Source organism: Botrytis porri, assembly GCF_014898465.1.
Source record: "Botrytis porri strain MUCL 3234 chromosome Unknown BPOR_011, whole genome shotgun sequence".
NCBI lineage: Eukaryota > Fungi > Ascomycota > Leotiomycetes > Helotiales > Sclerotiniaceae > Botrytis > Botrytis porri.
In genome coordinates, this window is record NW_024066085.1 from 1 (window position 1) to 18478 (window position 18478).

Below are 18478 nucleotides of genomic sequence, written 5' to 3' on the forward strand. Positions count from 1 at the left end.
TGGTGTTAATTTTTGCGGCGGCGGCTTGTAGTGCTGAAGTTGTGAAACCGGGGTACATAGGGGTGACTGACAGAATGCTTTCGCATAATGGCCCCCTCAGAAGATGGCTGGGGAGTACAGTACCAAGACCAAGTTACCAATTCTGTAGAAATATCCCCGTTGTAACATGAATGAGTCACCTGACGCTCCAAATCAATGGAATTGGTATTGATATCAACCCCCTGAACAGCTCACCACTCAACGGGACCCAAGACATTTTATGGTATTGGTATATAAGAACAATGGTACGGATGTGAAAAGTAGCTGTCCGACAACAAAATTGTTAAGCACGTAAACCAGAATATTTCGAGACGAAATAGTATTCAGGTACTGTAGTACTATGCTGGCTGCGAACCTCGAATGCAACCATTCGGGAGTTACACTGATATGGATGACACGGGGCAGGAGACAAAGTCAAACCCCGAGATCGAAGACTCAAGGTTGTCTCAAGGTTATTTTCCACAGTTAAAAGCTCAAAATATCCTGATAACCAAGTAAGATTTCGACCTTATTGTCTATCGGCATCTGGGCTTGATGTTGGGACTTCTTATTCAGATCGCGAGAAGGGTTCAAATCCAGGCGGTGAAGGCTTGACGCGACACCCAAGCACTGTTATACCGGCGAGACCGGTGTCTTTATCTTTTATGGGGCGTGAATATGGGCGAGGTCGCGAATCTTACAGCAGGATTGGCTGGAAATGAAAAACGATCAAACTTCTTCTCAGCTACCTAGGATTATATTAGCAGACATTATTATAGTTAACTTATAAGGAAAAGCCGAAACATAAGAGAATTTTAGCCTCATGTGTCAAAGTCTAACATCTCCATTCAACTGCTAGAAACAATCTTTCATGAGGATCAAGACTTCTCTAAGCAGCCTTTACGAGTAAAATGATCGAATTAAGTCGGCGCAAACCAGCCGATGAGTCGATTGACTACCTAGCACTCGATGATGTTACTTTCAATCAGAAACTACTCTCGACACCAGTGGGCAGTGATAAACATACCTTTGTAGTAGCAGCAGCATCATCATCATCATCATCATTTTCCGATAAATATTTGACTGATGGTGATATTTCTTACACCCAAAGGAAAGCTACTCAAACTTCAAGGCCTCCATTTGCTTCCTGGGGAATCCATTGGAAGAAACCCTCGTTCATTGGGTTAATGTTTTTGGTTGGCTTCATTCTGTCATTGGTCCATCACCTTTACTACATGTCGCTCAGCGGCGAAAGCACTGGCGACGAAAAAAAACAAGCTTGGCCCACCCGTATTGGCACCGGGTTTGCCTTTTTAATTATATCTTGCTTTAAGGCAACAACGACGGCTGCTTTAGGCCAATATATCTGGACAGTTGTCAAACGCCAACCATTAAGCATAAGTACTATTTATAGTGAGGCTTCAAGATTCTTAAACTAATCCACAGAACAGAAAACTTAGATCGTCTTTTTGCTTTGTCAACGGATCCCATAGCCCTATTCAGTATCGAGCTATTGAAAGGAGCAAAACTTGCCATTCTGTTGGGTGCCATTACATGGTATGTTTTAAAATATCAGAGGTCTGCTAGTCTGAATCGCAATACAAGAATAGAGGAAATCGAAATGACTCCGATGGTGCAGTTGATATAAGATGTCAAAATCCTACATCTATTTTGCTAGTTCAGACTATTGGAGACCCTAAATTTGATGTGCAAGAAGAGCCGTCACTGATTTCTTATAGGCTTTTGGGACTCGCAAGTATTGCACCTGCAGCAACTTTGACAATTGTTGCAAAGAACATTTCCGAAGAAGTGCATTTACCAATTCTTGATTATTCTAAAGCCGTTTGGAACGATTCTGTGGATGGCCAGTATAATGCAGTCTCGATCACCAATACCATTGCGATAAATACAGCCTCAAATATCAATGTGTTAGAGTTATCTAGACAAGTATCCGGATCTAAATGGTCATATACTTTGCAGTTTTATGGCCCGTCGATAAAATGCAATGAGCCGAACATCACCCAGCAGGCCATATTCAACAACATCACCAAGTATTATGAACAAAACAACATCTTTACATACGATGATCAAAATGATAATCGTACAAACACAACGTTCGGTGTGGGCTCTGGTAGACTTGTTTATACTTCGTGGAGCTCTTGGTATGCAGGAGGCACACCAAACACCGGGTTTCTTCCACCACCACTAGTATTACATGGGTCCTATTATCCTCAAATATGGATCCAGACTTCAACCTCGGAATTGGTTTGTACTGCGGTGAACGCGACATTCAATATCGCAGTATCGTACATTGATGGAGTCCAGTATGTCACTCAGCAAAATATCGAAGTCATTGGACATTATGATCTTTCTTACATGGACGTCGGTGATATAGAAAGCGGACCTACAATTAATGATTCAAATGTTGTTACAATCGCAACAGCAACTGGCGGATCGGCAAAGGTATTGTGGAATCAATATATTCCGCATATATATGCTCTTGGCGCTATACTCGGCGGGAACATAACTTTACGAGATGTCACTCTTGGCACTAGTCAGAATGAACAATACAGCGGTTATGGAACAACTAATATTCTTGGAACAGGTTTGATGGCCTGTGAGGAAATTGCCAGTACCCCATTCAAGAATGAAAGTTCATATCTTATCGGCAATCCCTCTTCTACGTTTACCAACACCTTCACTTCAACAACGCGACCTTGGCTATGTCGAAATCAAACGTTGGCGCGGGGTATTGAAGATTTGGCAAACAACATCACCATCAGTTATCTCAGCTCGCCGTATTTGACGAGTGATAGCGATCTGCAAAAAATTCTCACCTCCAACACAAAGAATTATTATGTATACCATCCGTTTTGGCTTCTAATATCGTATGGCCTGGCCTTCTTATTTTCCATCATAGCTGTAGCAGTCGGTATTCACGCTATACACTCCAATGGGGTAGTGCATTCAAATTCCTTTTCAGCTATTGTTGCAGCTACCCGTAACCCCGAACTTGACCAAATGTCGGGGAGGTCTTGTCTAGGTGCTGAACCATTACGAAAGAATCCCGGACAATGTAGGCTCAGATTCGGACCGGTATTAGATCAGGTTATCACAGGCGATCCTAAGTCTGCTGAAGAAGAATCTGAAAGTCAATGGCAGATGGAAAGACATTGCCATGTTGCATTTGGGATTGAACACAATGTTGGACAACTAAAGAAAGGAGATCTGTGTATCTGAAATCAAGACTTGTTATTTTGTCCAATGCTCGATTATATCAGTAGATACATGCATTTACTGGCCACTCATAGTTGTGTGCATTCAGAGGATATTATTGGGCGCCCTGCTATGTAATTCGGGATATTGACACAGCAACCCCTTGCCTTCACATCAACCGGTCAAAACCCAAATCTTTGTTCGGTTGAATTCATCAACCAAATTAGTACCGGTAGCGATGGATCTGGTCGCATCTAAATCCTCTTGCAATTGTCTAATATTGTCTTCTAATGTAGTCACACAGTCAGGTTCTAGAGGCATACGCAGATAATCTTGTCCTCCTATGACAGCATTGGCAAGTGCTCGCGCAGCTTTATCACAATCTCCTTTCACAAAGTCTGGAAAAAACAGAATAGTTACAGTCCCGTTCACCATCTGCTCGATTGCGGTACATTTGTATGCTTCACTGAAACCATTGCTGACTTGATACTGAGCTGGTGTCCTGATGCTGCTCGCGAACGGGGTTCGGAATGCCCCTTGCTCTGCGATGAGAACTCTGATGCCGGAAGTCTTGAGTTCATGAGAGAGGGATTCGTAAACTGCGTCGATTGCAAATTGACTGGCGGAATATGATGATCGTGCCGGACGCGCTATGAACCTTTACATGCGCAATGTTTTAGCAAAGGAACTCAAAGAGCACTGTAATGGATGGTGAAAATGGACCTCACGAGCTGGTTTTTGACATACCCGGCACCACTACTTATAAGGACAAGGTGACCTGATCCTTTTGGCCGTATTACTAGAAGACAGGCTCGTACGGCTCGGAGGGGCCCATAGAAATTGACCTCCATCTGCTCTCGTACTTCATCTTCGCTATTTGCACGCACGTCAGCAAAAATCCTATCGTGACGCATGCATGATCTTAAAAAACTGACCTTGTATCCTCCACTCCACCAATCATTGTGTAATCAGCGTTATTAATCAAAACGTCGATGTTGTGCTCCGTTGCGCACCTCGAAAATATCTCAAATGCATCCTTATGAGCGGGATCTAAAGTTATCCAAATTTCTCCTCTTTTCACGAATTCAGGAAAAGACATTTCGCCTTTGTCTATGTCACGATTCGTTCCAACTACTCTGGCGCCAGACTTGAGAGCTTCAATAGCGAGAGATTTACCTTTGCCAGAGGAGGCGCCTGTTATTAGCCAGGTGAAGGATCTTGGTGCCGTCATAGTATATTTGGCATCTGATCGGAGGCTGGTTTTCGGTAAGAATGAGCAGATTGAAATACGATGTTAAACACTCGAGGCTTTTATCAAGTAAAGGGGTTGTCGGGGTTAGCATGCTTTCAGCGGAGTTGCACTAACTCCACCATTACAGTAAGCACTTGAGTACCTACCCAGATAGTTGAATTTCCACAATCTTACACACTACTTGAAGCTAATGATTTTGTACTTATGTCATGGTAGAATTTGATTCCCGGTAAGCTTCTAGAAGGATAAAGTGAAGAAGCAACTCCAGCCGTGAGTTGAATTTTCTTTGAATTTCGTTTTGATTACTAGACCGAACTTTAGTTCGAACAATGAAGAGTTTCATGTCAAGATGTGTACTTTTGTTCCCATGAAAAGTCTGCATAGGGAGCATCGTTCTTGTAGAAATAAATAATAAACCGTAAATGAGAGAAAGGTTTGATGTAAATCTTCATTAGCCCTAATTAAACAAATGAATCCAGGCACACCTACAAGCCTTCCCAGTTAAACTATTCATTTGTAGGCAAGAGAAAAATGTGCTGTAAGAGTACCTAGTATGTTTTACCACGCCTGTTATGTGCTATCTAAGCTATGCCTTCACATTTTCTCCAGTCTTCTCTTTAATTGATCCAGTAGCTCCATTTGCAGATCCCACACCATCACCAGCCGGCGGAGCAGCAGCGGCCTCGGATTTGGTATGGCTGGCTCTCGCTGCTTTCTTCATTTGTCTCTTGCTCATAGGCAGCTCAAGTTGTTTTGTCGTAGTAGTTTCCGTCTCGCCATTAAAGTTCACCTGCCACTTCCCTCTTGCCTTTCTTTCATCCTCTTCACTCCACTCCCTCGGCAACACTGCAAAGACCAGATACGAAGTGTGAGTCCTGACTTCTGGTTCTGTCTTGTGTATTAATTTTCCTTCCTTATAAATCTTGCCCTCGACCAAACTCTTTATCAGTGTTTCCCTAGTGTTTGGATTTTGTCTTGGCATTTTGTCTGGAGCTTCACCCTTCTTGTGGAAAGTTTGATGTCCGGTTTCGACTTCTAATAACCGACTCACGGCTTCCTCGACATTGGCTGGTGTAATCTGCAGACCTCTTTGTACTCCGTTGTCGATACCAATTCGTTCTCGCCGGATTTCAAATCGCTTTGCTGATAATTCTACCATCTCAATATCGACCCAGCCAAGTTGTCGCATGACAGATATAGTCCGTTGCACTTGTTCGATACAGGGGGAGAAAGTGCAAAGATGAACTGGCGCTTCTGGATTGAGAGCAGAAACGAATGGTTCGGTGATGGGCTTCGTTGGAGATAGTCCGCCGTTAGGGTTCTTGATAGGAGGCGGAGAAGATCGAGTAAGATGCGGGAGCGCTAACCATGGAGCAGGTAAGTCCAGAAATATAGATTCAGCCTTTGGACTTTTTCCATCAACTAAGAATCCCTCTTCACAAACATCTCGATGTGTAATTTCCACAAGTTCATCTAATCCATGCTCTTGCAATTCCTCAACTAATTTCGCATGTCTCGGTTCATGAAATTCGAAGCTCCAGACTTTTCCCAACTTGCGCTTCTTTATTGTATGTTCATCAGGATATCCATTAAATACAGCTCTTGTAGATGCATGTGTGAAGGATCCACTGCCAGCTCCGGCTTCAATTATACTCGTTCCAGGTCTTGCGCGTATACGATGTAAAATATAACTGTAATCAGGCGTGTAAACAACTTGCGTTCGATGTGGTAAGGAATTGGTCCAATTTTCAGGTGTAGGGGGTAAGAAATGTATGAATCCGCTTCCAGCAGCTACAGCTTCCGTCATCTCTTTGGTGCTCGCAGGAGTTAACGATTGGTCTTCTGTATTTTCCGTGATCACTTCCACGGTTTTCGCGGTCTCGGCCGCTTCCACATCGTCTCGCTTTCGTTTTTTGTCGCCTCTTCGCCCTCTAGATCCCGTATCAACTTTTGATGCAAGTACTTGAGTTCCCCATGGTATTCCGATCAACGTTGTGTGGGGAAAAGATCCAAATCGAGTGTTCGTCACCTTTCCCTCTGCGTATCCTTCATCCTTTTCGTCGGTGCTCTTGAGAATTGTTGGAGTTTGGAGATCTCTTTTTAAGTGTAAGATTGCCAATTGATCCGAAGACGAAATCGCCCCAGGATAGAGGAATGGTGATCTTTTATTACTCATCGTGAGTACCTCATAGGTTGTTGTTGCTTGTGATAAGGACTTCAGGAAGTTCTGGACTTTTTTATCTTGTTCGATTTTCATATCATTCCTTCTGATGCGAAAGAAATTATTTCATAACCGCAAGGCTAGATTTGAACCTTACAACGAGGCTGAAAAAGATGACCCCCCGATAATTTTATTTTCAGCCCACCGAATAATAGTCGAGTAACATTGTATTGAATCAACGAATCAGCCTGCCCTTGACTCACCTATAATCATCACACAAAGAAGTGACTCAATTTCTTCATGATATTTCTACCAACTGAATGTTTCTTCCCTTACGCCCTCTAAGATTTTCTACTTTCTCTAATTCTTATATTCATATTCATTTGCTTACAGTTCGAAAGTTTACTACGAATAATTTCACAAAAATGGATCAATTGAAAGTTCATAACTCTTTAAAGCCTGGTGGTCCAGTCCCATTTGTGCCTATTGAGAAAGGGAAGGTTTCTTGGTATGTCTGCGGACCGACAGTATATGATCACTCGCACTTGGGTCATGCTAGGAACTATGTTTCTACCGATATTATACGAAGAATCATGAAAGATTATTTTGGATTTGATCTGAATTTTGTTATGAACATTACCGATGTCGATGACAAGGTGGGATGCATAGAATCTAGAATGGCGGGGTAATTGACTGATGATCTTTTCACAGATTATCCTGAAAGCCCGAAGACAAAAGCTACTGGAGCTTGAGAAGTCGAAAACATATACCGAACCGGAGCTCGCAAGATTAGCTGCAGAAGCTTTCCAATCCTACGCAACAGCAAACCTCCCCGAACTACTGAAAGATGGAACCCAACTTACACCTAACAATTATGCAGAAAGAAGAGATATTGCATATGGAAAAGTATTGGCGGGCGGAACATTAACAGGCGAAGGAAAACCAGGAGATGCGGAAGCGAAGATGAAGATGCATATAAGCAATCTTTCTTCTGCGGTGCAAGCCATACAACAAGAGAAGATCTTTGGTGGAGCAGATGAGATTCTTCTCCCTTATCTCGATTCTTTGTATAAGGATTCGATCGATACGAAAGACCATACTATTTTCACCAATGTCACTCAATACTGGGAGGATCAATTTATGGAAGACATGGACGCATTGAATGTTATGCGACCAGATGTTATCACACGAGTTACCACCTATGTACCAAAGATCGCAACCTTCGTAAAGAAGATTATTGACAAGGGCTTTGCTTATGAATCAGATGGATCGGTTTACTTCGATATTGCAGCATTTGAGAAAGCCGGTAATCCTTATGCGCGACTGCGGCCAGAAAGTAGAAACGACAAAGCCTTGCAAGAAGAAGGAGAAGGATCACTATCAAAAAACTTGGGTGGTAAGCGAGGGGCGGGAGATTTTGCTCTCTGGAAGAAGTCCAAAGCAGGAGAACCAAGCTGGCCAAGTCCCTGGGGTGAAGGCAGACCTGGATGGCATATCGAGTGCTCCGTTATGGCTTCCGATGTTTTAGGATCAAAGATAGATATACACTCCGGTGGTATCGATCTCGCTTTTCCTCATCACGACAACGAATTGGCACAAAGTGAGGCATATTTCTGCGAGCATGAGCATGGCCCACACGAGTGGGTAAACTACTTCTTGCACATGGGGCATCTTTCTATTGCAGGATCAAAGATGTCGAAGTCATTGAAGAATTTTCAGACTATTCGAGATGCACTAGCTACCGATTATACTCCAAGGTCAATGAGAATAGCGTTTTTGATGGGAAGATGGAATGATGGGGTTGAAATTTCGCCCGATATGAGACTGATGGCTGACGCATGGGAAGCGAGCGTTAACAACTTCTTTGTCAATGTCAAATCTCACATCATTGAGGGTGGAAATTCGACATCCGTCGAGGACTTGAAATCTCTCTCAATCCATCCAGAATTGCAAACAGCTTTGGATAAGGCACAGGCAGATCTTCAGACCGCCCTCACAGAATCTTTTGATACACCAAGAGCCATGCTTATTTTGCAAGAGCTAGTCAAGGAATCGAATGTCCACATTGGCTCTCACAAATCTGATCTTGACATCCAGGGACTTGAGAAAGTTGCTCGATGGATTACAAAGATCCTTGGCATCTTCGGTCTCGATGCAAATGCAAAAGCACCATACGATGGACTTGGTTGGGCTAGCGCTTCTATTGATAGCAATCATACTCCCGAGCAGATTGTAGCACCTTATTCTGATGTCTTTAGACAAGTCAAAGAAGAAATTGAGGGTCTGTCGTTACATACTGACACTCTTGACAAACTGCTCGCTACAGATGTTGATAGCGAGTTGTCCTCGCTTGTATCTTCGGGAACAAAAGATCAGGAAGCTCTCGCTCTCCCATATATTCGGGCCGTTGCGAGGACTAGAGATGAGTTGAGGCGAGTAGCACCAACCTCTGAGCATAAGAAACATATTTTGGCGTTATCTGATCGAATTCGTGACAACGATCTCACGAATCTCGGTGTGTATTTGGATGATAGACCAGATGAACAAGGTTCGCTCATCAAATTCATTCCAAAAGAAGAACTTTTAGCACAAAAAGAGGAGAAGGCCGCTAAGGAAAGAGAGAAGGCAGCACAAAAAGAAGCCGCCAAACTTGCGAGAGAGAAGTTGGAACAAGAAAGGATCGAAAAAGCAAAACTCAGTCCAGTGGATATGTTCAAGGATGATAGATTTAGTGCATGGGATGTTGATGGTATGCCGACGAAGACGAAAGATGGGGAAGATATACCCAAAAGTGCATTGAAGAAGTTGAAGAAGGATTGGGAAAGACAGAGGAAAGCTCATGAGGACTGGAAAGCCAAGGCGCAGTCATGAGGACTCATCAAGTTCATTTGATGGAGGGGAAGCGAAAAGCGAAAGCGTGATTTAGCTTGAGATGATTAGTATGAAATTTCTGCTTTTACGATATTTTTTGAAGGCAAATAGAACTATTATCTTATTTGTTTCTACCTTACACTCTTGATCACAGGTTTAGAGAAGATTAGACACTTAAAATGCTATCTTGTTAATTTAATAACATGCCGCAGAATCACTACCATGGAGATTGTTCCTCTTCGATCGATTAGAATGCCCCTATAAAGATAGGGATATCAATCTGCCTCCCTACACACTTGCCTACCTGACACCTAACTTCCTTCCACCGCAGCGAAGCAAAATATTCTTCATTGTAGTGGCCCGTAAGAACCAATATCAAAGGTTGAGAGGAGAGCAGAGCAGAGTAGTCGAGGAAAGCAAGTGGTCTGTGCTGTGTTAGATGCAAGTTCGAGACAGCAGTAGTGACATTTAACCGGATATTCTCCGTCCACTTCCGGTAACCCACATCAACCATAAGTACAACGATTTCTTTTCTTCTACGGAGGCTGATAACTATTACGGGAGCTGCCTCTAGGGTCACGTGGAAGTGTCTAGAGTTCTCTCGAGATGGTTTAGTCTAGACTTCAAGTAGGAATTCAATAAGGTTGTAACTAATTGCAATTCTCATAATTATAATAATAAAACTAATAATTGTTCTTAAGCATAAAGCTCTACATTATAATGAAACCCATTCCCTTATATAGACCTTCATTCTTTATCCTAATCCCTAAAACCTCTCCAATATATTGGATCGTTAAGGATCGCAATGCGCTCCAGGAGCGCTGAAGCTCCTTGACGCTCCATCACGTGTAACTTATGTCATGTGACGCGGTATGTTAGATGCCGTCGTAACAATAACGTTCATTTGAACGAAACCTTAAGGATATATTCTTGTCTAATCTAAAAACACATTTAGAATTTAATAGTATGCTTATAGTAGTAAGAAAAACATTTAAAAAAAGAGTATATAATTATTAATAAGGGCTTAAGAAATCGATTTATATAATTCTTTTAAATTATCTCATAAATTAGCATTTAGATTCATCTTAAAAAAAAAAAAAAAGATTATATATTAAATTTAATTCCTATAAATAAACTAATTAGAAGATTGTTATATTAGATATAAATTTTAATTTTTGAGATAATAACAAAAAAATATATTCATCGATTTCTTAAATTCTAATTAATATTCAGGTCTTTTTTCTTTTTATTTTATAGATTTCTTAAAGGTTGTATATTAAATTAAATATATTTCTTTTAATATAATAAACATTAATTAAGGTTAAATTATTTATAAAGAGTTCTAACTTCTATTAGTCTATATATAATAAGATAGAATAATAATAATAGAGAATTATTTTTTCAGTTTTAAGAAGCTATTGTAATGTTACGGGAGCTGCCTCTAGGGTCACGTGGAAGTGTCTAGAGATCTCTCGAGGTGGTTTAGACTAGACTTGAAGTAGGAATTCAATAAGGTTGTAACTGGTTGCAATTCTCGTAACTATAGTAATGAAACTAATGATTGTTCTTGAGCACGAAGCTCTACATTATAATGAAACCCATTCCCTTATATAGATCTTCGTACCTTATGAATCGACAAGTCGATTACCGTAAAGCCGATTTCGACAAGTCGGTTTCCTGATCACGTGATGTCCATCCCGTGACTGGTAATGATGCCACCGCTTATCTAACCTGTGCTCTCTAGCCGACCTGTGACTGCTGCTTACCCTGTGCCCACTGTAGGGTAGGTAACAACAAAAGATAGGTACCTATCTTTTAATCACTGATTACTTATCTGGTTACCGCTATCTTTCGTTACCCTTCAATTCAACTATCCCTACAGTGCTGTTTTCGTAGGTTCCAACACCAAGGCCTTAGGTTTATCTTATAATCCATGTTGCGGTGCGGGTACCTCCGTAACATGTAAGTTTGATTTTTTTTAAAATGAAAAATTCCTATCTTACTTATTTAATATTAATCTATATATGAAAAGGAAAACAATTTGAGAAAGTTATATATATAAATCTTTAATATTGATATACTTTTTAAAGGAGATTCTAAAACGAATTTAAGAATCAAGATAATAAATCTAAAAATAAAAGTTATCTAATAATGTAATATATTTTATAATAAAGCTTTAAAATATTGTTTTTTATAAAATATAATTCTCTTTTCCAAAATTTCTATAAAAATATTTTATAGATTCTAGGATTTTTATTAGTATTAGATAGAAATCGATTTTTGAGGTTTTGTCGAGATGAACGTTATCGGTCTTAGAATCATCACTTAATCTGAATCCCCACATGCAGAGCCATCGACCTCACTTCGTACCCCAAACATCTTACATGATTTAACTCGCCTCCCCCGCCATCCTCCATAATCTTAATTTCCGCCCTCACCGTCCACCTTTCTCTATGAAATAACCTTATCAGTGAGTGACATGATATCTCACACAATTGATTGATCAGTTGTATACGGTACGATACGATACAACACGAACCATACGAACAATACAATACGATACCGAGAAACCGGGAAGACTGAAAGACCGAGGGAAAACGAGACAGCTCACGAGTCGCCATCCATCCTATGAGATAAAACAATCCACTGTATAACGTTGAGCATGGATACTAGTAACCATCCAATCGCTCCGTATGATGATTTAGCTGCCTCCAATTCAAATTTCACTGCCATTGGTAGTGGTACTACTGAAACTCCACAAAGTACTACCGGCACTTCTTCAACCAGTTCTGCGAAGGGAAGTCCAAATAGACCTTCACCGGCTAAAACAACAGTCACCGGGAATCGATTTCAATGTCCTCAATGTCCAAAGAATTTTAGTAGGATTGAAAATTTAACTAGGCATCAAGCCAATCGTAAGTAATCGTTTTCATGTCCATCTATTTATAATATGTCGCTTTGCTCCTTCTTGTTGCTGTTCTTCTGAAACCTGTTTGGTTCTCACTTGCACACATTATCCAACTTTCAACAACTCTGCCTACCAGACTTTCATGATTCACCAGGAAACCTAGAAACTTACCTAGGTATTGATGTGTGTCACGTGCTAATCACATTTCTCTAAAATCAGATGATGAAGTTGGCAAATTTGCTTGTCCAGTTTGTAGGAAAAGGTTCACGAGAAGTGATTTATTAAGTCGCCATCGTCGAATACATAACCAAAATCATGGTTCAGATAAACGCGCTGGTAATGCACGATCCCACGTGATGCCTCAATCTGCCTCAGCTTCCCCATCTGAACCCCAACCAATTTCCAATCTTGTCCATCGTGATGAGGTCTCTATCCCTATCAATAATGATTTTGTAACTGCTTTACCTCCGACTATGCAATGGCGTGGTGGCAATCTCGATAGCTTGCCACCAATCCAAGAAGCATTATATTCTGATTCTCGCACACCTCCAACTCAATCCCAAGGCCTTTCAAGTCTAGTTGAAGCTGCACTGGCACCACCTCCTGGTGACAATAGACTTCAAGTTTCGGGAAGCTTGAATCCCAGCTCATGGGATGGTTTTATGCTTTACAATGATAACCCAAGTATCTACATGGGATCATATGATGCCGATATTTCTTGGACATTGGACTGCTTTAGCCAGGATTCTTGGAGTAATATGGACCTGGACTTCGGTATTTGTGGCGCAGATTTTGTCAAGTCTGATTCTCGAGGTCAATCAATTGACCTGGACGCCGAAGGGGATGAGGAATATTGGCCGGATAAAGTCAGTAGATTAGAAAGTCCACCACGATGGGGTCCAAGGCCGATTCCCCGGTTAGGTCCAGAATCATGGTATGCAACTTCTTACGAAGCGAGAAGGAGCGGCTTCACGGCAGGCCCAAGCCAGCAGGTGAACGATGTATTGAGATCCACGCTACTAGGCATGTTACAAATTGAATTTCCTGCCGAATCAGGTGATGCGGTGTATGTCGAAATAAACGTCTCGACATTTCCACCTTCAGAAGTACTGGAATTTTTCCTCCGACTTTATTTTCGACATGTGCATCCGCGGTTTCCTATCGCCCATATTCCAACCTTTGACATTTTCGCTAGCTCTCCTCTTCTAGTGTTGTCGATGATGTTTCTGGGTTCATGTTATTCGAGGACAGATCGAGGTAGATTCTTACGGCTATTCCATAATCGAGCAAGGGTAGCGAGCATGAGATTACATGAGATTGAAGAAAAACACGTTAGTCAATCGTCCAATAGTGGTTATATCAGCTAACAATTTTGTAGCTTCGGATTCTTGACAACATTTTTACATTATTTAATCTTTTACTCGCTGGAGCTTGGGGTGGAAGTAAGAAAATGTATGAATTCGCTGAAGGTGTGAAGGGTATTCTGATAACAGCTGGTCGACGAGCTCGTTTGCTGGACTGTAGACCAATTTCTAGAGTGCAGCTTGATCCAAGCTCGCTCCCCAGAAACTCACCACAAGAGATTGAATGGTTTTCGTGGATAGAGACCGAGAAAAGAAAGCGGCTTGGGCTGTCGATTTATGTATGCTTTCTCGATCACTCACATTTCCGTTGCTGACACTTGAACAGATTTTCGACTGTCAATACGCTACCCTCTTCAATGTGCAACCGTCTATTAGTAGAGCCGAAACCACAAATTGCGTATTTCCGTGTCCGGAACAGCATTGGGAAGCGCCATCACCACAAGCCTGGAAGATGCTTCTTGGTCCAGCCGATACCCCACCTGCATCATATTATCTCCATGCTTTGAACGGTATACTTCTTCATAAATGGACTAAACCTCCTCCACCGGTCATCCCAACCACAGTTTTTGGAAAAACCCTCGTTCTTTATGCAATACATACTCTGATATTTGACTGGCGTACATCAGTTTCTATGTTAAATCCTACAGGATTGATAGGCACCATGGGGAATCACGCACTGGATATTGGTGCTGGGCTTCTGAGTAGAAGGAAATGGTTAATTGATGCACTAGATTCGTGGAATGAATGCTACGGGGCAACTCCGGGAGAGCTATCCGTAGCTGGAAGGCTTCTATGCGCGCTGGGATTTGTGAGTTTGGATGTAAGTCTTAGTGATGTGCACTTAATGGCAGGTCGGTCTTCAAGTCGCCAAGATTGCGATTTTGCGGCAATCAATCTGAAATATTGGGCAAACTCAGACATTGCGGGTGGAACAATGAGAAATGTGTATGAAATGCTCAATTTATCCGAAGAGTGCATAAGATTGAGGGATAGGAGTGGAGGAGACGGCATACTAGGAACAATGGGATTAGCCCGCGAGAGAACAGAGGAAGCAAGCTATGAGATCGCGGTGTGTCTTTTCACGGGGGGGCTGGTCTGCTGGGTTTATAAAGAGTTGAGAACGCGGTTGGAGGGTGTGGAGAGGGAGGAAGTCAAGGAAGCGATTAAAAGGGCGGGAAGAGGTTTGAGGGGCCTTGGGTGTTGGAGGATGGGGGAAATGTTCGGGAAAATTCTGGCGGGATTTGAGGGCTGAGAAGCGGTCTTGAATGAGGTTTGCTGTACATTACACTGATCAATTCCTCAACAACTGACAATATATAATTAGACTAACTACCGAGCTTACTTTCTCGCCACTCTTAGAAACTTTAACTGTTATTATATATTCTAGCAATGGCGTAATTTTCTATGCCTGATAATATGCCCAAGTCCCTCGCTCGCTAATCAGCGTTCCGTCTCAACTTTTATCCAATCGTATTCTGGCAACTCATGATCAGTGTTCCCACCTTCTGGGAAAAGTTTATGAACTTTCGTCTTACAAATGAACCAGATTATTGAATCTCTAATCCACATACCCCATCTAGTTTGAGGTATGGCAAATTGTGGGAAGCCAGGTGGAAGATCTTCCATCGTTTTGTAAATTGGCCGGAATGTCTTTTCATATCTTTGTAACGCCTCTGGAATTTCAGCACTGCTCCTTATTCTTGACAATTCCCCGGCCAGGATATAGGCACTATCAATAGCCAAAGTAGTCCCAACGCCGAAGGTTGCCATTGCAGCATCTCCAATCACTACAGCCCGCCCATTCGTCCATTTTGGCACCTTGACCTGTGCGGCTTTTGTCATATAAAAGTCGTCAGACTTGTCCAACCCCTCTAGTATTTGCTTTGCTTCCCAGCCACCATTTTCGAAGTATGAATGTAGCATACGTTTCGTGGCTTCGATCCCTTCCTCCATGGCTTTCTCCACTACTGGGTCGCGTATTCCGTGTTTTGGCATCGTGATACAAAGGTAAACGCCTTTGGTAGAGGGGTTTCGATGTGGTCGCGTCATCATACACAGACCCTTTGGTGCATTGAAGATCTCCCAAAATTTCGAATCATTCGGCTGACTTGGGATGCTAAAGAAAGCGATGTATTGACCGATGAAATTGTAGCTATCTTTGAGGGCTTCCTTGTCCAAAACCATAGATCGAATCTTTGATGTGGACCCATCTGCACCTACAACCAAGTCAAATGTCTCTTTTGATCCCCCATTAAAAATTACATCGACACCCGTCTCCGTCTGATTGAGAGACTGGACAAAATCACCATACTTATAATTGATATTATCAAATGTCTTGCTAGCTTCTAAAAGGAGATCAGATAGATCAGCACGCAAAATTTCGTAACGTGATGTGAAGGTGTCACCAACTGTAAAAGTCGCAAATGGCTTCCTTGAAGAATTCAAAAGCATCGTGCCCGCTTCGGTTGTCGTTCGCGCACGAATAGCCTCCTCAATGTTCATTTTCTTCGCAATTTTAACAGCTGCACCATGTATATCGATTGCTTGTCCAGTTGTCCTTGGAACCGGTGATCGCTCAATAACCTTCACTGACGCGTTGGGTCCGGCTCTAGCAAGCCAGTAGGCGAAACATGGCCCGGCGATGCCAGCGCCCGAAATTAGGACTTTCAGTTTGGGTGTAGTTATAGGCATCATCTTCTTGGTTATGTTTTGCATTGTTGGTTTAGTTTCATATTTCATATGCCTTTATATGATTTTCGAGATACTCGTCAAAACAACCTCTTATTTAGGCAGCGATTTCGAAGTGGGCCTAGTATGGTCAAAGACCAGCGGCATGGTAGGTTTGTATGGCCCTAGCATGTATAGATTTTGATGTGATATGGCGAGTTGCTCATTTGAATTCGCTTCTCCGTGCAGATTTCATAGAGTCATAATTCCATCGTGCCTTCTTTTCGTGAGAATACCATGTCTTCTGTCCCTCTTCGGTAAGTGGGATGAAGTACGCTTCGGTAACCGGGTCTTCGGGCTTTTCTAACACCCGAGACCGACATCTGATTTGATTATGTCAATTCGCTGGACAATTCCTTCCGCGTACGCAAAAAGAGGTAAATGCAGGTGAACGAAAAAGCTATCTGTAGTGAAAATTAGGCTTTGTAATTATTCTCAAGGCAAAATGAAGTCTGCTCATGGTTCCTCCAATATGAGATACAAGAGTAAAACCCTTCAATCAGCTATTTGACTTCTTCCGAGTCTCTTGATCCCAGAGAGCATGTCTTCATTTCGAACTTGAAATCTCAATCATCTGACAAGACCAATTGGGTTCGAAAATTAACAGCTTTCATCGTCGGGCATCAAGCAAGACTGCGGCTGTAGACTCCGCCAGCTCTCACCATCTTGAGCGCAACGGCTAGCGAAAGGCGAATACTGTGGAAGCGGAACACATTCGGGAAGGCAAGGCATGAGTTCCACTAGGCGTGTGATGCAGAATAAAGCATAGGACAACAATGAGAAAAGGGGGAGATATGAGAGTTAAGAGGATCGAAACGTTGGAACAGATGTAGGTTGAGAAAAGATATCGTCGATGAGTCGTGGCATAGAAAACTATATGAGAGGCATTAGATTCGCCAGCAGCAGATCGTTAATCCGCCATTTCCAGATTGCTGAAGACAGGATATTCCATTCATCATCGGAATTACATCACCACATCTCTGGAAGCCATAACGTAGTTCTCGAACAACCGGGCATCACTTGAATACAGGCTGTAAAAAGGATCAGGTAGGAAGAGATGAGGCGATGTAGCATAATCAAAACCATTCAAAGCATATGAATGTGCACCTTCATGAAAAAAGTGAAAGAGAATGGTGGTGATATGGTACAGAGATAATTTTGAGGATGATGAGTGAATGGTAAAGTAGGGAAAGCTGGGTTTATAATTCGGAACTGAAATGATAATGAGATCGATCCTTCCTTGGGGACATAGTCATCTCTTGTGCATACTACATACTTTGCTATTGTTGAGTTTATGGGCTGCGATAGTCCTCGCAACGTCTTGCCTTTCAAAATCTGACATGCTTGGACGGCAGTCTTCCCTCGGGAATCGTATCATTTCGACATGCCCTTCAGACAAATATATTTCTTTTAGCATGTTAGATTAAATAAATAAATGACTTCCATAAGCACATCCCAATCACTACTCCTAAACATTAGTCCCAAACTACATAAATATAAAGTCGATCCAGTAGCCACAAAAAGAAGTGTTGGTATTTCTGAGAATGACAAATATTGGGACCAAATGCAATGAGTGTGTCAAGCATGCAATACAAGTTCCCACCTACGGAGAGCGGAGTCCAAACATGTATAAGAAAGTAAACATAACGATGGGTTGCTTTTGGGTAAACGATATTGGATTGGAGGGGGAAAATGAATCCGAAAAAAAATGGCAACGAGGAAGACAAACGGGAGATGAGATAAACCCTGAATAAAGAGCTGCGGTCATCAGATAATTAATGATAATGATAATATGCGGAACACTGTGAGCTAATGGCAAACGCGAAGATCGACATCTGTCTAGGATTCTTGCTGATGGCTCTCTGATGATAGAAGCATACCAAAGTAGATATCACGGTGCTATCTCTAAACGTTCTCCAATTGCAATGTGCAATGGATGGTCTCTGAATATTATATCTCCG

General features: G+C 42.0%; 6 protein-coding genes across 6 annotated transcripts; 3 read left to right on the forward strand and 3 right to left on the reverse strand.

Moving 5' to 3' along the window:
- Positions 1-929: 929 nt before the first annotated feature.
- Positions 930-3258, forward strand: EAF01_008035 (uncharacterized protein; the record flags this gene model as incomplete). The annotated part of the gene is made up of 3 exons (XM_038916291.1): positions 930-1419; positions 1470-1575; positions 1758-3258. 3 exons carry the CDS (start codon positions 930-932, stop codon positions 3256-3258), a joined length of 2097 nt encoding a protein of 698 aa, XP_038767653.1.
- Positions 3259-3408: 150 nt separating this feature from the next.
- EAF01_008036 (uncharacterized protein) lies at positions 3409-4465 on the reverse strand (the record flags this gene model as incomplete). Its single annotated transcript, XM_038916292.1, has 3 exons — positions 3409-3892; positions 3982-4107; positions 4170-4465. The coding sequence occupies 3 exons, from the start codon at positions 4463-4465 to the stop codon at positions 3409-3411; spliced, it is 906 nt and encodes a 301-aa protein (XP_038767654.1).
- Positions 4466-5072: 607 nt separating this feature from the next.
- On the reverse strand, positions 5073-6662 carry EAF01_008037 (uncharacterized protein; the record flags this gene model as incomplete). The annotated part of the gene is made up of 1 exon (XM_038916293.1): positions 5073-6662. The coding sequence occupies one exon, from the start codon at positions 6660-6662 to the stop codon at positions 5073-5075; it is 1590 nt and encodes a 529-aa protein (XP_038767655.1).
- A 275-nt stretch (positions 6663-6937) lies between these two features.
- On the forward strand, positions 6938-9727 carry EAF01_008038 (uncharacterized protein). The gene is made up of 2 exons (XM_038916294.1): positions 6938-7303; positions 7359-9727. The coding sequence occupies exons 1-2, from the start codon at positions 6968-6970 to the stop codon at positions 9516-9518; spliced, it is 2496 nt and encodes an 831-aa protein (XP_038767656.1). The 5' UTR covers positions 6938-6967; the 3' UTR covers positions 9519-9727.
- Positions 9728-12180: 2453 nt separating this feature from the next.
- EAF01_008039 (uncharacterized protein) lies at positions 12181-15042 on the forward strand (the record flags this gene model as incomplete). The annotated part of the gene is made up of 4 exons (XM_038916295.1): positions 12181-12433; positions 12646-13757; positions 13805-14068; positions 14116-15042. 4 exons carry the CDS (start codon positions 12181-12183, stop codon positions 15040-15042), a joined length of 2556 nt encoding a protein of 851 aa, XP_038767657.1.
- A 188-nt stretch (positions 15043-15230) lies between these two features.
- EAF01_008040 (uncharacterized protein) lies at positions 15231-16505 on the reverse strand (the record flags this gene model as incomplete). Its single annotated transcript, XM_038916296.1, has 1 exon — positions 15231-16505. One exon carries the CDS (start codon positions 16503-16505, stop codon positions 15231-15233), a length of 1275 nt encoding a protein of 424 aa, XP_038767658.1.
- Positions 16506-18478: the final 1973 nt, after the last annotated feature.